Source organism: Schistocerca piceifrons, chromosome 3 (assembly GCF_021461385.2).
Source record: "Schistocerca piceifrons isolate TAMUIC-IGC-003096 chromosome 3, iqSchPice1.1, whole genome shotgun sequence".
Lineage (NCBI taxonomy): Eukaryota > Metazoa > Arthropoda > Insecta > Orthoptera > Acrididae > Schistocerca > Schistocerca piceifrons.
Genome location: NC_060140.1, coordinates 649,838,816 through 649,857,394, shown reverse-complemented (window position 1 = coordinate 649,857,394; position 18,579 = coordinate 649,838,816). Strand labels below are relative to the sequence as shown.

The following is an 18,579-nucleotide window of genomic DNA, read 5'->3' as shown; positions in this document are numbered from 1 at the left end:
CATAGACTTGCACCAACATCGTACACACCTACATCACTGCTTTTCACAGCCTGCAACCAAACTTGATGTGACTTTTCAGAAACATTATGTTTGACTGTCCATAGCAGACAAATCTGTCTCACACTATGCCTGCAATGTTATGTGGCACTTTTCAACAAATTCTCTTTCTCTCTCTCTACCCCCCCCCCCCCCCCCCCAAATCACTTACATGTCACGCCATTCACCAAACTTTCTAGACAGACCCTACACTTTGGCTACTACCAAAGGTTTGTTATAAAAATTAAATTTGAGAAGCCCTGCATAAAATCATTACATTATTAATCATTTCCAGTCATTCCTCATAGTTCAGAATATAATAAATGTTAATTAAAACAGTAAATTCTATTTCTATAACGTTATTACAAGCTTGTTATTTATAAACAATTCACCTGGTGCAGAAATTAAATGCAGGGCTGAGGGCTATAATTGGCTGCAAGTATGCTTCTGTTCCTGCTGTTTCTGTTGTGTAAAAACTGTGTATGTGGCTGTACTGGAATGGCCTTTTTCTCAGCAAGTTCATATTTGCTTTAGTTGTAATACATAAATAATTTATGATTTTTACAAGACACATTTTCAGTATTCATGACATCCAGTGAATCACATATATGTTATACCTGTAAATAGAAGTCTTTATGAAACTACTATCTTATGTCACTTCTCTAATACCTAAATGACAAATTTTTATGAATAACACATTTTATTTTACTCAAATGAATGTAAAAATAATGTATGTGATGTGTAGAAATAGATTTTTAAACATTTTTATCCCAACAAAAAAGGTTATCTTTCATAATTTGCATTTTTATGACAGAACTTTTCTTCCCAGGTTTATAAGCATGTCTGAAAATTTTTTCTGTGTGTTTACCATGTTTTTAAATCAATTAAGAATTTCTCTACATATGTTAGTAACTGAGCATCCTACAAAAATATGCAATAAAAATTGTCAGTTATGTTAATCCTGCAGAAGACATTAATGACAACTTCATCCATGGCACAAAAAATGTGTGGTTTCTCTTGAGTCAGGGATATTCTATATAATCTCAGTGCCATGCATGAATCTGTTGGATGGCACATTTAGTAATGTTTTTTTTTTAAAAAAAATAAGGCAAGCTTATCAATTGTGTACCCCTTTTAGCACACTGCTTCCTACGAAGCACGATCGCAATATTTCCATTCAAAACATCATGTTACTTTTGTGTGTTAGTTAAGCTATCGAATGTGCATGAAAGAGCCACAGCAACAGCAGCACTGCATGTTTATAATTGTTAGGTATAGCTTGAGTCAATAATTTTTACAAATAAATATTTATTTATTTACTACTTTATCTAGGTATTTACTTCTTACTTTACTATGCATTAACGCTTCAGGTCAGTAACATTATCACCTCAGATGTTGAAGTGTGACTGGACAACTTATACTCAAGGAGATTTTACACAGAATATGTGAAAAATGCGTATAAAGTTCAAAACAGAAAGTATATAAAACACATGTATTCTGTACATAAAGATATGGTAATTAGATCCTAAATAATACTTGAGATAATATAATTTCAATTTACATATGTTGCAGAATTATGGACAGTACTGATGTCCTGAAACACCGTGACATGACAAGAAATCATATTACTTCCACAGAGTATTCTGGTCGCTTTGATGGCAGTAACCAGTTGTTCAGGTATACTTCACAGTTTTATCCATCAGTGAAAAATATGTGCATCACAATTCCTTACTATTACTACACAGTTTTCTCTCTTAAACTTAGATATAATTATTTTTCATTTCCAGTGTTGTATTTGTATTTTTATTTTTATGTGATCATTGTATTATGAAAATAAATTTATGAGACACACATTGATTGCACTACATAACCTATTTTATTTAACATATCTAGACACCAACAACAGATACAAACAGTACACGTACCCCCAGATAACATGCACTCTCACATTACTCATGTTGCCATCCTTTAAAACACCATACAGCAAACATTGCGTTTTACGAACTGTTTAACTCATTCATCTTTGCCCCCTTGAAATCAGTGTTTCTTTCAACAAATTTTAGTCATATATGTTACGTTTTTTATAGCAATAACGAAAATTCTTGGCTGAAACAACACATAAAATAAGGGAAAGGCAACTACTAGCTTACAAAGGACTGGTTTGTGGCGCACAGAAATACATAACAGAAAATAGTTAACACTAACATTTGAGCTCTTGCTCTTTTTCTAGTAAGAGTACACACATTCACACGCACAACCAGACACCCAAATGTATGTGGCCATTGTAGCATCAAGATTGATTATTGAATATCAATTATTGAAAACAGTTACCTGCATAGATGGAGGTGAGGAGGTGATAGGGAAGAATGCCCGAGGCAAGGAGGAGATAGCAGGTCTTTTGCCAGACGACTCAGCAACTGTACAGTAAGACAAAAGAAAGTCAGAGGGCAGAGCATAAAAGGGACAGACAGACAGATGAGGGAAGAAAGAGATAGGAGAAAAGGAGAGGAAGGTGATGATGAAGAGTGAGACAGAGAGGAGAGAGAATAAGGGAGAGGGGTGGAAAAAAGGGAAAGGGGAGAGAGAGAGAGAGAGAGAGAGAGAGAGAGAGAGAGAGAGAGAGATATGGGGAGTTGGGGGCCACAGATGAAAGAGTCATGGGAGAAGGCAGTACACTATATGGATGGGGAAGGACTAGTGTGAACAGAAGAGAGAAGGGAAAAAGTAAGGTGGTAAAGTGGAAGGAAGTTAGCAGAGACTTGGGCCATAGGGATTGTGAAAGTGTAGCATATGCTGGAGTTCTGGAGAGACCCTCCTCCTCCCCCTGCCCCCAGCCTAAACCTCTGCTAACTCATTTACATTGCCCCCCCATCTTTTCCCTTCACTCTGCAGCCCACACCAGTCTTTCCGCACCCTTGCTGTGTACCAGTGCCTTCTCACAGCACTCTTCCTCCTCCACCCCCTCCTCAAGCAGTATCTCTCTCTCTCTCTCTCTCTCTCTCTCTCTCTCTCTCTCTCTCTCTCTTTCTCTCTCTCTCACTATCTCCCCCTCTTCCCTCTTTTTTTCCATATCTCTCCTTTAGTTTCTCCCCTCCCTGTCTGCCTCTTTATCACCGTATTTCTCTCCTTTCTTCACCCTTTCACTGTCTGTATTCCTTGTATGATCTATCCTTTTTGTCTTGTTGTGCCATCGCTATCTGATGAGAGACCTGCCTCACATTGACCTGCTACCCCTTCTTGCCTCATGCATCTTCCCCTATCTACCCAGGCAACTGCTTTCAGTAATTAATTTCAGTAATCAGTCCTGTTGCTATCTCAGTTGTGTAAGTCTGGTTGTCCTTGTGATTGTGTTTAATTTTACTAGAAAAAGAGCAAGAACTCAAAAGCTAGTGTTAACTGGTTTCCTTTACATGTTTCTGTGTGCCGTGCAGCAATCCTCTATATGAAAGTGGTTGCCTTTCCCATATTTTATAGACTTTTATATTTTTTAGTTATTCACACATAAAACTGTTATTTGTTTATATATTTCTAAAAGGAAGTTATGGTAGTTGTTTTACAGTAGCATTTCTAAATTTCTCAGACTTTGATCTTTGCAGAGCTTTGGTAAGTATACCTAACAACTGTTTTTCTGTATTACAGTACTTTATCTTGAATAAATTTTCTTTGTATGGCTCACTAACATAGTGGAATGTCATGTCTATGTGTTTGCTTCATCTAACTGTCAGTCCTGATTTGATCACCTAGATAGCACTTTGATTGTCTACGTGAAGTATGGTCTTCACTTCTCTTCTGAATAGCTCTAGCAGTAGGTTCACCTACTAATGGCAGCACCATTAGAAAAAATAATGTATACAGTTGTACTCGTCCTGTTTCATTAGTCTTGTGCATGATTGACATCACAGTAGACATTCAAATGAATAGTGTCATCTTCTTCATAGTCTATCTTTTTATGAAAAAGACCATAATTCTTTGTATCTGGTAGGCATCTCAGAGTTCTTTTGACATTCTGGTAATATTTTCTCTATGGGTCTACTGTGAAGTGGCTCTCCTAAATGACTGTGAATCCAAGATCTTGCCTGGTTTTACATGATGAATGAAGGAAACTTCGTTTGGCTTCACTATAAGGAAATTTAATGTTTTCATTTTCTTGATTTTCTTCATCTGACTTCCCCTCTAGGACTAATGGAATTTTTCTAGTACTTTCTTCACATACTGTTCTTGGTGTAGAAATATTCCTTCATCTTGTATCTACAGTATTTGTGTCCCTAAGTAAATATATGGATTTTCTTACAAGACATTTCAAAATTCTTCTTAACTTTCTTTGACATTTCTCAATTTTCTCCAAGTCTTGTTTTATGATTAGCCATATATATTCCTTCAGTTACATCTTTAAATGTGCATTGATGTGATTTTGAGTGGATTAGTCCTATTTTTAGGAAATCTATAATATTTTTATTCCATCTGGATGGAGTTTGTTTAAGTCCACACAGAACTACCTTCAAAACACAAATCTCACAAGCACTTTTTATCCTTATTAAAATTTCTTCATCCAGTATCCCATAGAGAAAGGCTGTTTTCACATCAAACACTCTCATATGAAAATTATTCTCTGCTGCTTGAGTTAATAACAGTCTTAGTGAACAGATATTTCTACTGGGCTGAATAATTCCTGATAACTTATATCTTTTTCTTGTTCAAAACCTCTGACAAGCAGCCTAGCTTTACTTTAAAAATCCATTTACTTGTCAAGATTTCTTTCCCTATTGCCTCCTTTGGATTCACCGACTTAAAAGTGTCATTCTTCTCAAGTGAATTCTTTCTTCTTCTCTTGCTTTTATCCACTTTTCTTTACCTGTACCAGATAGATTATATAATGATAAGATGGAGTTTTAGGAACAAGGTTTCAAATTTTAAGACATTTCCAGGAACAGATGTGGATTCTGACCACAATCTATTGGTTATGAACTGTAGATTAAAACTGAAGAAACTGCAAAAAGGTGGGAATTTAAGGAGATGTGATCTGGATAAAGTGACAGAACCAGATGTTGTAGAGAGTTTCATGGAGAGCATTAGGGAACGATTGACAGGGATGGGGGAAAGAAATACAGTAGAAGAAGAACGGGTAGCTTTGAGGGATGAAATAGTGAAGGCAGCAGAGGATCAAGTAGGTAAAAGATGAGGCCTTGGAGAAATCCTTGGGTAACAGAACGTTTGTTTGTGACATATAAACCAGTTGTTTCCTTAATTCTGAGCAAGCTGTGGATGTTTCATTTCTGTATATATCGCTTGAGCCACCAAACAGAGCTATAAAGTCGCCTGAAGATAACTCCATAATTAATCTACAGTTCATAACCAATAGATTGTGGTCAGAGTCCACATATGTCCCTGTAAATGTCTTACAATTTAAAACCTGGTTCATAAATCTCTGTCTTATTGGAAGAGATAAAGGTTTTAAAACATAACTGTAACTAAGGCACACAACAGAATGCAAGTAAATTGTATGATAACTTTCACTGAGATACAAGAACTTGTATCAACACTAAAACAAGTTATAATGTGTGTAAAAACTACACTCCTGGAAATGGAAAAAAGAACACATTGACACCGGTGTGTCAGACCCACCATACTTGCTCCGGACACTGCGAGAGGGCTGTACAAGCAATGATCACACGCACGGCACAGCGGACACACCAGGAACCGCGGTGTTGGCCGTCGAATGGCGCTAGCTGCGCAGCATTTGTGCACCGCCGCCGTCAGTGTCAGCCAGTTTGCCGTGGCATACGGAGCTCCATCGCAGTCTTTAACACTGGTAGCATGCCGCGACAGCGTGGACGTGAACCGTATGTGCAGTTGATGGACTTTGAGCGAGGGCGTATAGTGGGCATGCGGGAGGCCGGGTGGACGTACCGCCGAATTGCTCAACACGTGGGGCGTGAGGTCTCCACAGTACATCGATGTTGTCGCCAGTGGTCGGCGGAAGGTGCACGTGCCCGTCGACCTGGGACCGGACCGCAGCGACGCACGGATGCACGCCAAGACCGTAGGATCCTACGCAGTGCCATAGGGGACCGCACCGCCACTTCCCAGCAAATTAGGGACACTGTTGCTCCTGGGGTATCGGCGAGGACCATTCGCAACCGTCTCCATGAAGCTGGGCTACGGTCCCGCACACCGTTAGGCCGTCTTCCGCTCACGCCCCAACATCGTGCAGCCCGCCTCCAGTGGTGTCGCGACAGGCGTGAATGGAGGGACGAATGGAGACGTGTCGTCTTCAGCGATGAGAGTCGCTTCTGCCTTGGTGCCAATGATGGCCGTATGCGTGTTTGGCGCCGTGCAGATGAGCGCCACAATCAGGACTGCATACGACCGAAGCACACAGGGCCAACACCCGGCATCATGGTGTGGGGAGCGATCTCCTACACTGGCCGTACACCACTGGTGATCGTCGAGGGGACACTGAATAGTGCACGGTACATCCAAACCGTCATCGAACCCATCGTTCTACCATTCCTAGACCGGCAAGGGAACTTGCTGTTCCAACAGGACAATGCACGTCCGCATGTATCCCGTGCCACCCAACGTGCTCTAGAAGGTGTAAGTCAACTACCCTGGCCAGTAAGATCTCCGGATCTGTCCCCCATTGAGCATGTTTGGGACTGGATGAAGCGTCGTCTCACGCGGTCTGCACGTCCAGCACGAACGCTGGTCCAACTGAGGCGCCAGGTGGAAATGGCATGGCAAGCCGTTCCACAGGACTACATCCAGCATCTCTACGATCGTCTCCATGGGAGAATAGCAGCCTGCATTGCTGCGAAAGGTGGATATACACTGTACTAGTGCCGACATTGTGCATGCTCTGTTGCCTGTGTCTATGTGCCTGTGGTTCTGTCAGTGTGATCATGTGATGTATCTGACCCCAGGAATGTGTCAATAAAGTTTCCCCTTCCTGGGACAATGAATTCACGGTGTTCTTATTTCAATTTCCAGGAGTGTATGAGAGAGGAGGCAAAAATGGTGTCATATGCATGTTATGTGAAAGAGAGCTCAATTTACAGTACAAAAAACTCAGTCCGTCGCAAAAACAGCTGAAAACACAATATCGGAATGGGAATGTGATACCGGTAACAGCAGAGAATTACCAGATTCACCAATTCCTTTAAAAAGCCAATATAACGTCCAAAGTAGTGTAAGTGATGACTCTGCATCATAAAATGCTACTGCAAACACTCAGATTCCTAAACCAGCCATTTCTGCACTCCTGAAGACTTGCAGACTACAACATGTACCTATGCCGCAGCAAAAAATTCGTGGTTGCCTGATGAAACTTTATATTCTAGCTGATAGCCATGGATGCAGAATCGCCTCCTGTGTTAACTAGACAGCAGTTTAAAAGCCACGAGCTTTGACAAGCCAGGAGTGCCCCTCTCAGAAATTATGGAGTTATTGTCAGGTGACTTTATAGCTCTGTCTGGTGACTCAAACGATATGTACAGAAACGAAATGTCCACAGCTTGATCAGAATTAAGGAAACAACTGGTTCATATGCACACAAAAACATTCACTTTGTGACCATTCTCCACCGCTACAATTTGCCACATTGGTCTTGTGTAAATAAGGAGATCAGAGCAACCAATGACCTTCTTTCTGATACATGCAAGCAATTAAAAAATGTTGATGTTATTGATATTAGTTACATTGGGCACAGGTTTCACACATTACATGACCTTCACTTGAACAGTCTAAGGAAGGAAATTGTGATCCAGAAATTACTGGAAAAAATCAAGAGGCACCTGCAAATATCTGCAACACAAACAGCAGTGTCAGTAAAATTATGAAATCCAGTGGCAGAAAGTACAACACAAATGACAGCACCAGCAGTACCACCCCTCCCCCCCCCCCCCCCCCCACCACAACCATCACCACCGACAACATAAAAAACAACAGAAGAAACAGCAATAACAACTAAACCTACATCAACAGCAGAAGAACCATCAGTAGCTGAGGTAAAACCAACATCAGTTACAGCAGCAGCCCTCCTCCAGCAGAAACAGTGTCAGTAAAAACAGCAAATGCAGTCACTGTACGAGAAAGCATGTCAACGACAGCATCAACAGCAGCAGCCACGGAACCCCCAACAACAGTAGCAGTTGATCAACACCACCTGAGGAGGAGCCAAAGGCTAGGTACAGCTGCTTCACTTAGTGATGATTTTTTATGGCACCAAAAGAAGAAAAGGAAGAGATTCTGACAAATCAACCTGAAAAATTGCAGATAAGTGTCAAAAATCAGCAACAAAGGAGCACTTCACCAGTTATTGACAAAATAACAAATACTTGCAAAACTTTGAAGATAATGAGTCAAAACATTCAGTGTCTGAAGAATAAAGTGTTAGAATTAGAAGTCGCCATAAACTACTTTGTAGATATTTCTTGTATTTGTCTATCAGAACGTTGGTGCAGACTCAGTGAATTAAGTCTTATAAATATAAGTAATTTTGAATTAGCATCTCATTATGGCCACAATGTTTGTAAAAGTAGTGGAGTATGCATGCACACTAGGGCTGGGTTGCAGTATAAAGTTAGATCTGAAACATACCACCTAAATATCGAGAAACATTTTGAATCATGTGCCATTGAGCTAAAATCTGAGGAGAAGTATAAAAATCTAACTGTCATATTAATATACAGGTCAGCATTAGGCGAAAAAACATATTTTTTTAAAACATTTGGAAGCAGTGCTAAACATTTTGTATGACAATGAAGTTAACTTATTACTATGTGGGAATTTTAATATCAACCTGTTAATAGAAAATTAAGAAAAAAGACAGCTTTTGAGTATCCTAAACAGATTTCACATTAAACCACTCTTCACAGACCCCCACTAGAATAACAGAGTCATCTTCATCCCTATTAGATAATATCATTACAAATATCGAAAACAATGTTACTAAGGCACAAAACATAAACTTAGGTCTTTCAGACCACAACATACTAGTAACATAAACTCTTCTGTACCTGAGATGGTTAAATGCAAGTGGAAATATAAAAGGCACTTCTACCCAGAAAAGGTTAATATTTTTATTCAATGGTTAGCAAAAGAAACTTGGGAAGATGTGTTCTCAAAATCATCAACTGATGTATCATTCAATGAATTTTATAAAACTTTCATGTCCAAATTTGAGATGTGTTTTCCAAAAAAGCTGACAAGAATTAATGTCATACCAAGAAACAACAGCCAGTGGATAACACCTGCTATCGGAGTACCCCATCAAAAGCTAAAACTTCTCAATCAACTGGGAAAAGACAACCAAGATGAACACTTTGCAGAATATGTTAAGACATATAAGAAAATTTATAAGAAAGTAATTAAAACAGGCAAGACAATGCACAATGACAAAGCAATCATAGGAACAGCAAACAAGTTGAAAGCAATATGGAATATAGTAAAAAAAGAAACAAACAAAAGTGTTAAAAAGCAAGATGACATTGTATTAAAAGATGATCACGGTGTGTTACTCAGAAAAGGTACTCTAGCAAATTACATAAATGAGTATTTCATAAACACTCCAGACAATCTGAGTAAAAATTTTGCTAGTAATAGCAGTACCATAGTTCAAATAAAGCAACATGGTAATTCAATATTGCTATGTCTCACAAATAAATTAGAAGTTCTTAAGATAATAAAAACAATCAAGAATAAAATGTCCTCTGGAACTGACGAAGTACCAGGTTCAGTCATAATTAAACGTGCTAGTGTCATAGCAGAACCATTCTCACATATCATTAACAGGAGGGGCATTCTCACAAAGATTAAAAATTTCAAAAATAAAACCATTGTATAAAATGGGTGATATATATGATGTGGGAAACTATAGACCAATAGCTTAGTTTTCTGTATTTTCAAAAATATTAGAGACTGTCATGAAAAGTATAATTACAAATTACCCCAAAAAATTCAATCTCTTTTCTGTAACAGAACATGGTTTTTGCAAAGGCATGAGTACAGAAACAGCAATTACCCAATTCATCAAAAACATTGTAATAGGATTTGACAGAAATAACAGTACAGTAGGAATAAATTTGGACTTTTCCAAGGCATTCGACATTGTTGATCGTGGTATCTAGCTAGACAAACTAGAAGCTATAGGTATATGAGGAGTTGCGTTAAAATGGCATCAGTCATATCTCCACAATAGAAAACAGGTAGTAGAATTTACCACAGCAAACAATAAAAATCAAAACATTGTGCCCAGATCGTACATGCAGACTGTACCAATCAGAGTACAACAGGGCAGCGTTCTAGGACCTAGTAGTAGTAGTAGTAGCTTTATTCATCCATAGATCTCTTTTTACATGGATATAGGACATGTCAATGTATTTATAGGTTTAGATCAATTTAAAATAAGCTAATTTGTGTACACGTATATTTACAGACTTCTAGTTAGAGAGTTAGAGACAATCATTAGATTTACTCCTGGTATACAGTACTTTTTTACAAAAACTTATTAAATAATGTAATGCCACACGGTCACTCGTATCTCACTATCAATCACTGCACACACTATACACATGTTGTTTCATACACTTCACTCACTACACACACACACACACACACACACACACACACACACACACACACACACACACACACACTGGTGATCTCTGGGCTATTTTCTGTATTACAACTTCCCATTTGCTATCCTGAAAAACTCTGTCTGCATCCCTCCATAATGAGTGAGATGTTGAACTCAGAAAGAGGTGTTAGTATTGTGCTATGCATAGCTTGGGGTAAGTATTTCTAGAAAGGAAAACAGAAGGGACAAAAACAAAGTGAAGGTGTTATTTGGAATGTTGAATGTTTTATAATCATTATTATTGTTATTTATTTGTATAACATTTTTTTTTATGAAACCCCTATTCTGTTTTATCTAAGTAGTCCTTCAATGTATAAAATGTATTGCGTGACAGGTACTACTTAGCTGCACTTTAAATAAGTGTATTTTTGCAATTTCTTTAATTTCTTTTGGTAATTTATTGTACAGTTTTATTCCTAGGTAGAAAATGCTGTTTTGAGTGTTATGTTTATTTTTTCTTGGTAAATGTAAGTTGAGTCTATCTCTTGTTGCATGGTCATGGACAGAGCTGTTCGTGCAGTAATTATCAATGTTATTTTTGATGTGTGTAACTGACTGCTAAATGTATTCACATAGAGCAGTTAAAATCCCCAGTGTTTTGAACAGATCCTTACAATGAGCTCGACTAGTATTGTTGGTTATTATTCATATGGCTCTTTTCTGGAGTTTGAAAACTGTGTTCATATTTTGTGCATTTGTTCCCCAAAAAAGAATGCCATATCTAAGAATTGTGTGTACATATGAATAATATGCAACTAAAAGACATTGCATGTTACACACTGATGATAGGATTCTAAGGGCATAACAGAATAGGAAAATAAGAATTCTGCTTATAGGTAGCAGTCATGGGAGGGGTGTGGGCCAGCAGCTTCAGGAGAAATTAGGTGCAGAGTACCAGGTCAGCTATGCAAAGACTTTGAGAAGGAAAATCAGGTAATTATAGTCGGGGGAGAAGGAAACAGCCTGGCTATGAATCCAAGATATAGCATTAGGAGTGACCTGGATAAAATAGGAGCAGAAACTGGGCACATGAATGTGGAGTTTGTGGAGGTCTTTCAGCACCATGATCATCCCTGGGGAAACACTGCTATAAGGCGTGTTAACACTGAGCTGAACAGGATGCTCAAGACACTGGCAAAGTCTCACATGAGTGTTGTTCCAGTTGATGCTATTGGTAGGTGGGGTTACGCTACACATAGCCTGCACCTTAATAGGAAGGGGATAGATAAGTTAGTTTCTCTTTTAGCAGATACTGTAAGGGGGCCACAGTCACACAAGGGGTGATCCGTGTGGTTATTGGAATCAGGCAGACAGATTTTTAGGTTAAAGCCAAATTCCAGACAGACAGCAACCAAGGAAAATAGAAGAAAAGAAACTTCATGCACAGCAAACAGGGATAAAGCTAAAGGTGGTATCAACTTACTTCACCAAAATATCAGGGGAATAAAAAATAAAGTAGATGAGCTGAGAATGTGTTTAGATGATCTCAAAAATAAGAATGAGATAGATATACTTTGTCTGTCTGAGAACCATGTAACTATGGGGATGGAAAATGTCAGTATAAATGGGTATAATTTAGCATCTTACACTTGTAGATCTAGTATGGATAAAGGAGGAGTTGCCATTTTCATTAAGCAAGGGTATAAATAAAGAACTGTTGAAGTAAGCAAATTTTGTGTTGATCAGCACTTTGAGATTTGTACATGTGAACTTCAGCTAGATAATGTTGTGTTGATATTAGCAACAGTGTACAGGTCTCTACTAGTAGATTGGGAGCTATTCGTGAAAAAGTTTGACTCCTTATTATGCTGTCTCTCAGAGAAAAAGAAGTTATTAATCTGTGGTGATGTCAATGTTAACTTTCTGAGCAATTCTGATAGGATAAGTGAACTAGAAGTGTTGTTAACAATATATAACTTAGAATCAGCGATCAATTTCCCTACATGTACAGCTCAGGACAGTAGTACTCTAATAGATAATGTATTTGTACAGCAAGAGGATGTAGAACAAACACATGCTTTCCCTGTGGTAAATGGATTATCTGACCATGATGCACAACTGATTAGCTTACAAAACCTAACAGGGTGTACACTTCAGAAACCATTAAGTAAAAATGTGAGGGTGCTCAACCCGGCATCTATAGATCACTTCAGAGAAAGTTTAGGAAATGTAAACTGGAAAGATGTATATAATGAGCCAAATGCTAATGACAAATGCAGCATATTTCTTGATAAATTTATATTCCTTTTTGAACATTGTTTTCCAAAGAAAATTACTAAATGTAACACTACAAACTTTTCAAAGAAACCTTGGATTACTACAAGTATTAAAGCGTCTTCAGAAAGAAAATAAAACTGTATGAGACAGGAAGAACTAGTAAAGATCCAGAAGTAGTTTTACACTATAAAAATTATTGCAACATACTGAGAAAAGTTGTAAGGAAATCTAAAAATATGTATGTTAGAGAAGAAATTAACAACTCCAGCAATCAAATCAAATCAATATGGAATGTTGTTAGAAGGGAGACAGGAAAAGTAACCACTGGGGTAGGTAGTATTACTGTTAACGAGAATGAGACCATCTTAACCAACAGTACACAGGTAACCAATGTATTTAACATTCACTTATTAAGTGTAAGAGAAAAAATTGGTGAGAATAGTGCAAAAGAAAAAGCTAGGCAGTACATGGAAGAGACAGTTTTGAAAAATTTAAGTCAGATTAAGTTTCATCTAACAACCTCTTGTGAAATAAGGAAAATTATTCAATCTTTGAAAAATAAATGTTCTTTTGGAGTAGTTGACATCTTTAACAAGTTATTTAAACAATGTGGAGCAATTACAGCTGATCTTCTGAGTCACATATGTAATGCATCACTGACTCAGGGTATTTTTCCAGGCAGGTTAAAATATGCCATTGTCAGACCTCTCTATAAAAAGGGGAAAACCACAGATGTCAATAATTACTGGCCAGTATCCTTGCTTACAGCATTTTAAAAAATCTTTGAGAAAGTAATGTACTCAAGAGTGGTTAGCCATCTCAACAGTAATGGGATACTTAGTAAATCACAGTTCACATTTCAGAAATGCTGTTCCACTGAGACAGCAATATACAATTTCACTGTCCACATAATAGAGACTTTAAATAGCAAAATGTCATCAGTAGGAATATTCTGTGACTTATCCAAAGCATTTGATTGTATGAACCATGATAAAATGTTAAAGAAATTACAAATCTATGGTATAAATGGAACAGCATATGAGTGGTTTAAGTCATATCTACAGAACAGGAAGCAAAAAGTCTCTTTATATGTTTCGAGTGATTCAAAGGAGTTTGCCGCTTCATCTAACTGGGGTGTAATTACTTTAGGTATTCCACAAGGTTCGATCAAGGGTCCTCTCCTGTTCTTGATCTATGTGAATGACCTCCCTTCTTATGTGAAACAAGATGCTGAACTGACACTGTTTGCTGATGATACAAGCATAATTATTAATCCAGGAAAAGAAAGTCCGATAGAAAATGATACAAATAAGGTCTTTGGAAAAGTTATAAATTGGTTTTCTGCAAATGGGCTTGCTCTGAACTTTGAAAAAACACGGTACTTCCAATTTTCTGCTGCTAAAAGTATACTTCCTTCAATAAACATAACATTTCAAAAGAAGTCAGTAGCCATGGTATAGCATACTAAGTTTTTGGGTGTACATATAGATGAGAATCTTAATTGGAAAATTCATACTTTGGATCTTCTAAAACGACTAGGTTCAGCATCTTTTGCAATCAGAATAATTGCCAATTTTGAGGATGTAGAAATTAGTAAACTAACATACTTTGCATACTTCCACTCTCTGATGTCATATGGAATAATATTCTGGGGCAACTCAACACTTAGGCAAAAGGTATTCACTACTCAAAAGCAAGTAGTTAGAATAACGTGTGGGGTTCATAGTTGCACATCTTGTAGGCATCTGTTTAAAAGATTAGGGATTCTTACAACTACTTCACAGTACATTTATTCAGTAATGAAATTTTTTCTCAACAACATGGACCAGTTTAAAATCAACAGTGACATTCATGATTACAATACCAGAAAAAAGCAAGACCTACACTATCCTTTACTTAACCTATATTTGGCACAAAAAGGGGTAAAATATGCTACTATAAAACTTTCTGATAAATTACCAGATGAAATAAAATGTCTGACAGACAGCAGTAATAGTTTCAAAAACAAATTGAAACCATACATCCTTGACAATTCCTTCTATACCATAGATGAAGTCTTGAATATGAGTAAATAAATCTGGAGATATAATATATGCATTTTGTGCCATTTAAGGGAATGGGATAGATAATAGAAGTATTTAGGTGTAACACTATAATGTAAACAAAAAAAGAAAAAAAAACTTGTTTCCTGTGCGCATTTCTTGTGCATTTGACACATTCCACATCATAATGGTTTTCCGTGCTATTGGAACACGTAACTAACTAACTAACATGCCGATGACATTCTGTTTGCAAGTACCTTTGTGTGTTCACACCACTTCAACTGAGAATCAATATTCATTCCCAGAAATTTTGCATTTGTTACACAGTCTACAGAGGTGTGATCTACATTTAATTTAACATTGTAATATTTCCTCTTCAAACTGAAATTCATGGCATTAGTTTTCTTTATGTTCAGTGTCACTTTATTGCTTATTGACCAGTCATAAACTTCCTCGATAGTTTCATTTGCTTTCTTGGCAAGGAGTTCTCTTGTTTTCCAAGTGACTATAATATTGCTGCCATCAGCGAAGAGAATTTTTTCACCATGAGTAACACTACTGGGAAAATCATGGATGTATATCAGGAACAGTATTGGTCCTAATATGCTACCTTGCGGAACCACTATATTAATGTGTTTTGATTCTGATAAGTGTTTTACTAAATGTTTAGATCTATTTGAAGTATGTGTTATTTCTACTCTTTGTACCCTATCTGTTAGTTACGATTGAAACCAGTCATTAGCTACCCCTCTTATTCTTAATGCTTCTAATTTATTTAATAGAATCATGTGGTCGACTGTATCAAACACCTTAGAAAGATTCAAAGATATGCCTGTGACACACTCATTTTTATCAAGAGCATCAAGTACAGCTTTTATGAATTCTACTATGACTGACTGCGTTTTTTTGTCCCTTCAGAAACCAAACTGTGTGATTCGCTTAAAAGATTGTATGTATTCAAGTAATTCATTAATCTGTCTTTCATAATTGCTTCTATTATTTTTGAGAATGCTGACAGCAGGGAAATGGGCTGGTAATTTTCTGTCTTCTGCATTACCTTTCTTAAGCACAGGTACAACTCTTGCCTCTTTTAACTGCTCTGGAAATATCCCTGATGTGAAGGATTCACTTATTGTATTTGTTAAGGGGCCTTGTATAATCCTCTTATTTCTTATATATATTAATTATATAGATCCCAATCAGTGGTACACACATAACTTTGTTTGCTGATGACACAAATATTGTTGTAACAGACATAAATAGGGTATTGCCAACATCTGCAAACAGAGTTTTGGAATACATACAAAACTGGTTGAACAGAACAACCTAACCTTCAATATTTCAAAAACTAATTATATACATTACAGGAAAATAAAAAGTCTCATCATGATGTGAACCTCAAAATTCAAAATAAACAAACTGAAAGGGTAGCTGCCACAAAATTCTTAGGTGTGCAAATTGATGAAAATTTAGACTGGAAAGCCCACATTGTCTACCTCACTAACAAGTTAAGCTCTGCTTGCTTTACATTACACATGATTAATACTGTGTATAGCAGGGAGTATAGCAGAGCTGTCTACTTTGCTTACATCCATTCTGCTATCACCTATGGCCTAACCCTCGGGGGTCATAATAAGGCAAACATGAAAACCGTCTTCACCTTACAAAAATGAACTGTTAGAATGATTTCAAACAGTACGATGCTAACACCTTCCAAACAGTTGTTTCAGCACCTAAATATTGTACCCTTACCATGCCTCTATATAAAAAAGTGTTGTTAATATAAAAATGCACATTGATAATTATAAAACCAACTCAGATCTTCACTTGTACAATACAAGAATGGGCAACAACATCCACATAAAAAGAGTAAGCAAGGCTTTAAAACACAGACAAACCAACATTCAGGGTACTATTTTGTACAACAAACTTCCAATTCAGCTAAAATAAATAAAAACATTGTCTACATTCAAGGAAACAATATTTAAATTCTTAATGACAAACTGCTATTTTAGTATAAATGAATATCTGCAGTAACCTTGCAGTAAGTAACTACATTCATTTACTATATGTTAATAGTACCATAAATCAAATGCTTGCCACAGCCTCAATGTTAATCTTTCTGAACAAAAGTGTTAAATCAATTATTTACTTGTAATGTACTGGTATCTCATATAAACGATCCTTCTTATAGTTTTATATTGTTACAGTAATTAAAGTTGTATTGCCCAAAAAATAAATAATGGGTACAATGAACCATAGCATTATGTAGGAAACTGTACATCCTTATCTTATTTTTGTTACACTGTGTTCTTGTCCCTGGATGAATAAACTACTACTACTACTACTACTACTACTACTACTGCTACCATTATATTGAATTTAATTGAAGAAAGGAGAAAATATACAAATTCAGTAAATGAAGCAGGCAAAAAGGAATACAAATGTCTCAAAAATGAGATTGACAGGAAGGGCAAAATGGCTAAGCAGGGATGGCTAGAGGAAATACATAAGGATGTAGAGACATATCTCAGTAGGGGTAAGACAGATACTGCCTACAGGAAAATTAAAGAGATGTTTGGGGAAAAGAGAACACTTGTATGAATATCAAGAGCTCAGATGGAAACCCAGTTCTAAGCAAAGAAGGGAAAGCAGAAAGGCGGAAGGAGTATATAGAGGGTCTATACAAGGGCGATGTTCTTGAGGACAATATTATGGAAATGGAAGAGGATGTAGATGAAGATGAAATGGGAGATATAATACTGTGTGGAGAGTTTGACAGAGCACTGAAAGACCTAAGTTGAAATAAGGCCTTGGGAATAGACAACATTCCATTAGAACTACTGACAGCCTTGGGAGAGCCAGCTCTGACAAAACTCTACCATCTGGTGAGCAAGATGTATGAAATAGGTGAAATACCCTCAGACTTCGAGAAGAATATAATAATTCCAATCCAAAAGAAAGCAGGTGTTGATACACATGAAAATTACAGAACTATTAGTTTAATAAGTCACGGTTGCAAAATACTAACGCAAATTCTTTACAGACAAATGGTAGAAGCTGACATCAGGGAAGATCAGTTGGGTTCTGTAGAAATATTGGAACACATGAGGCAATACTAACCCTATGACTTCTCTTAGAAGATAAATTAAGGAAAGGCAAACATACGTTTCTAGTATTTGTAGACTTGGAAAAAGTTTTTCACAATGTTGACTGGAATACTCTCTTTCAAATTCTGAAGGTGGCAGGGGTCAAATACAGAGAGTGAAAGGCTATTTACAATTTGTACAGAAAGCAGATGGTAGTTATAAGAGTCGAGGGGCCTGAAAGGGAAGCAGTGGTTGGGAAGGGAGTGAGACAGGGTTGTAGCCTCTTATTATTGAATTTGTATATTGAGCAAGTCAGAAAGGAAACAAAAGAAAAATTCAGAGTAGGAATTAAAATCCATGGAGTCGAAATAAAAACTTTGAAGTTCACCGATGACATTGTAATTCTGTCAGTGACAGCAAAGGACTTGGAAGAGCAGTTGAATGGAATGGACAGTGTCTTGAAAGGAAGATATAAGATGAACATCAACAAAAGCAAAATGAGGATAATGGAATGTAGTCCAATTAAGTCAGGTGATGCTGAGGGAATTGGATTAGGAAATGA

The 18,579-nt window shown here is 37.1% G+C and overlaps 1 protein-coding gene across 1 annotated transcript in view; it reads left to right on the top strand.

The window, feature by feature from the left end:
- The window catches only part of LOC124788941 (glutamate receptor ionotropic, NMDA 2B-like), a 282,134-nt gene that overhangs the window by 237,937 nt on the left and 25,618 nt on the right, over positions 1-18,579 (top strand). The window contains exon 11 of the mRNA XM_047256228.1: positions 1,609-1,713. Within this exon, the coding sequence (XP_047112184.1) occupies positions 1,609-1,713 (105 nt within the window). The remainder of the gene's footprint in view (positions 1-1,608; positions 1,714-18,579) is intronic.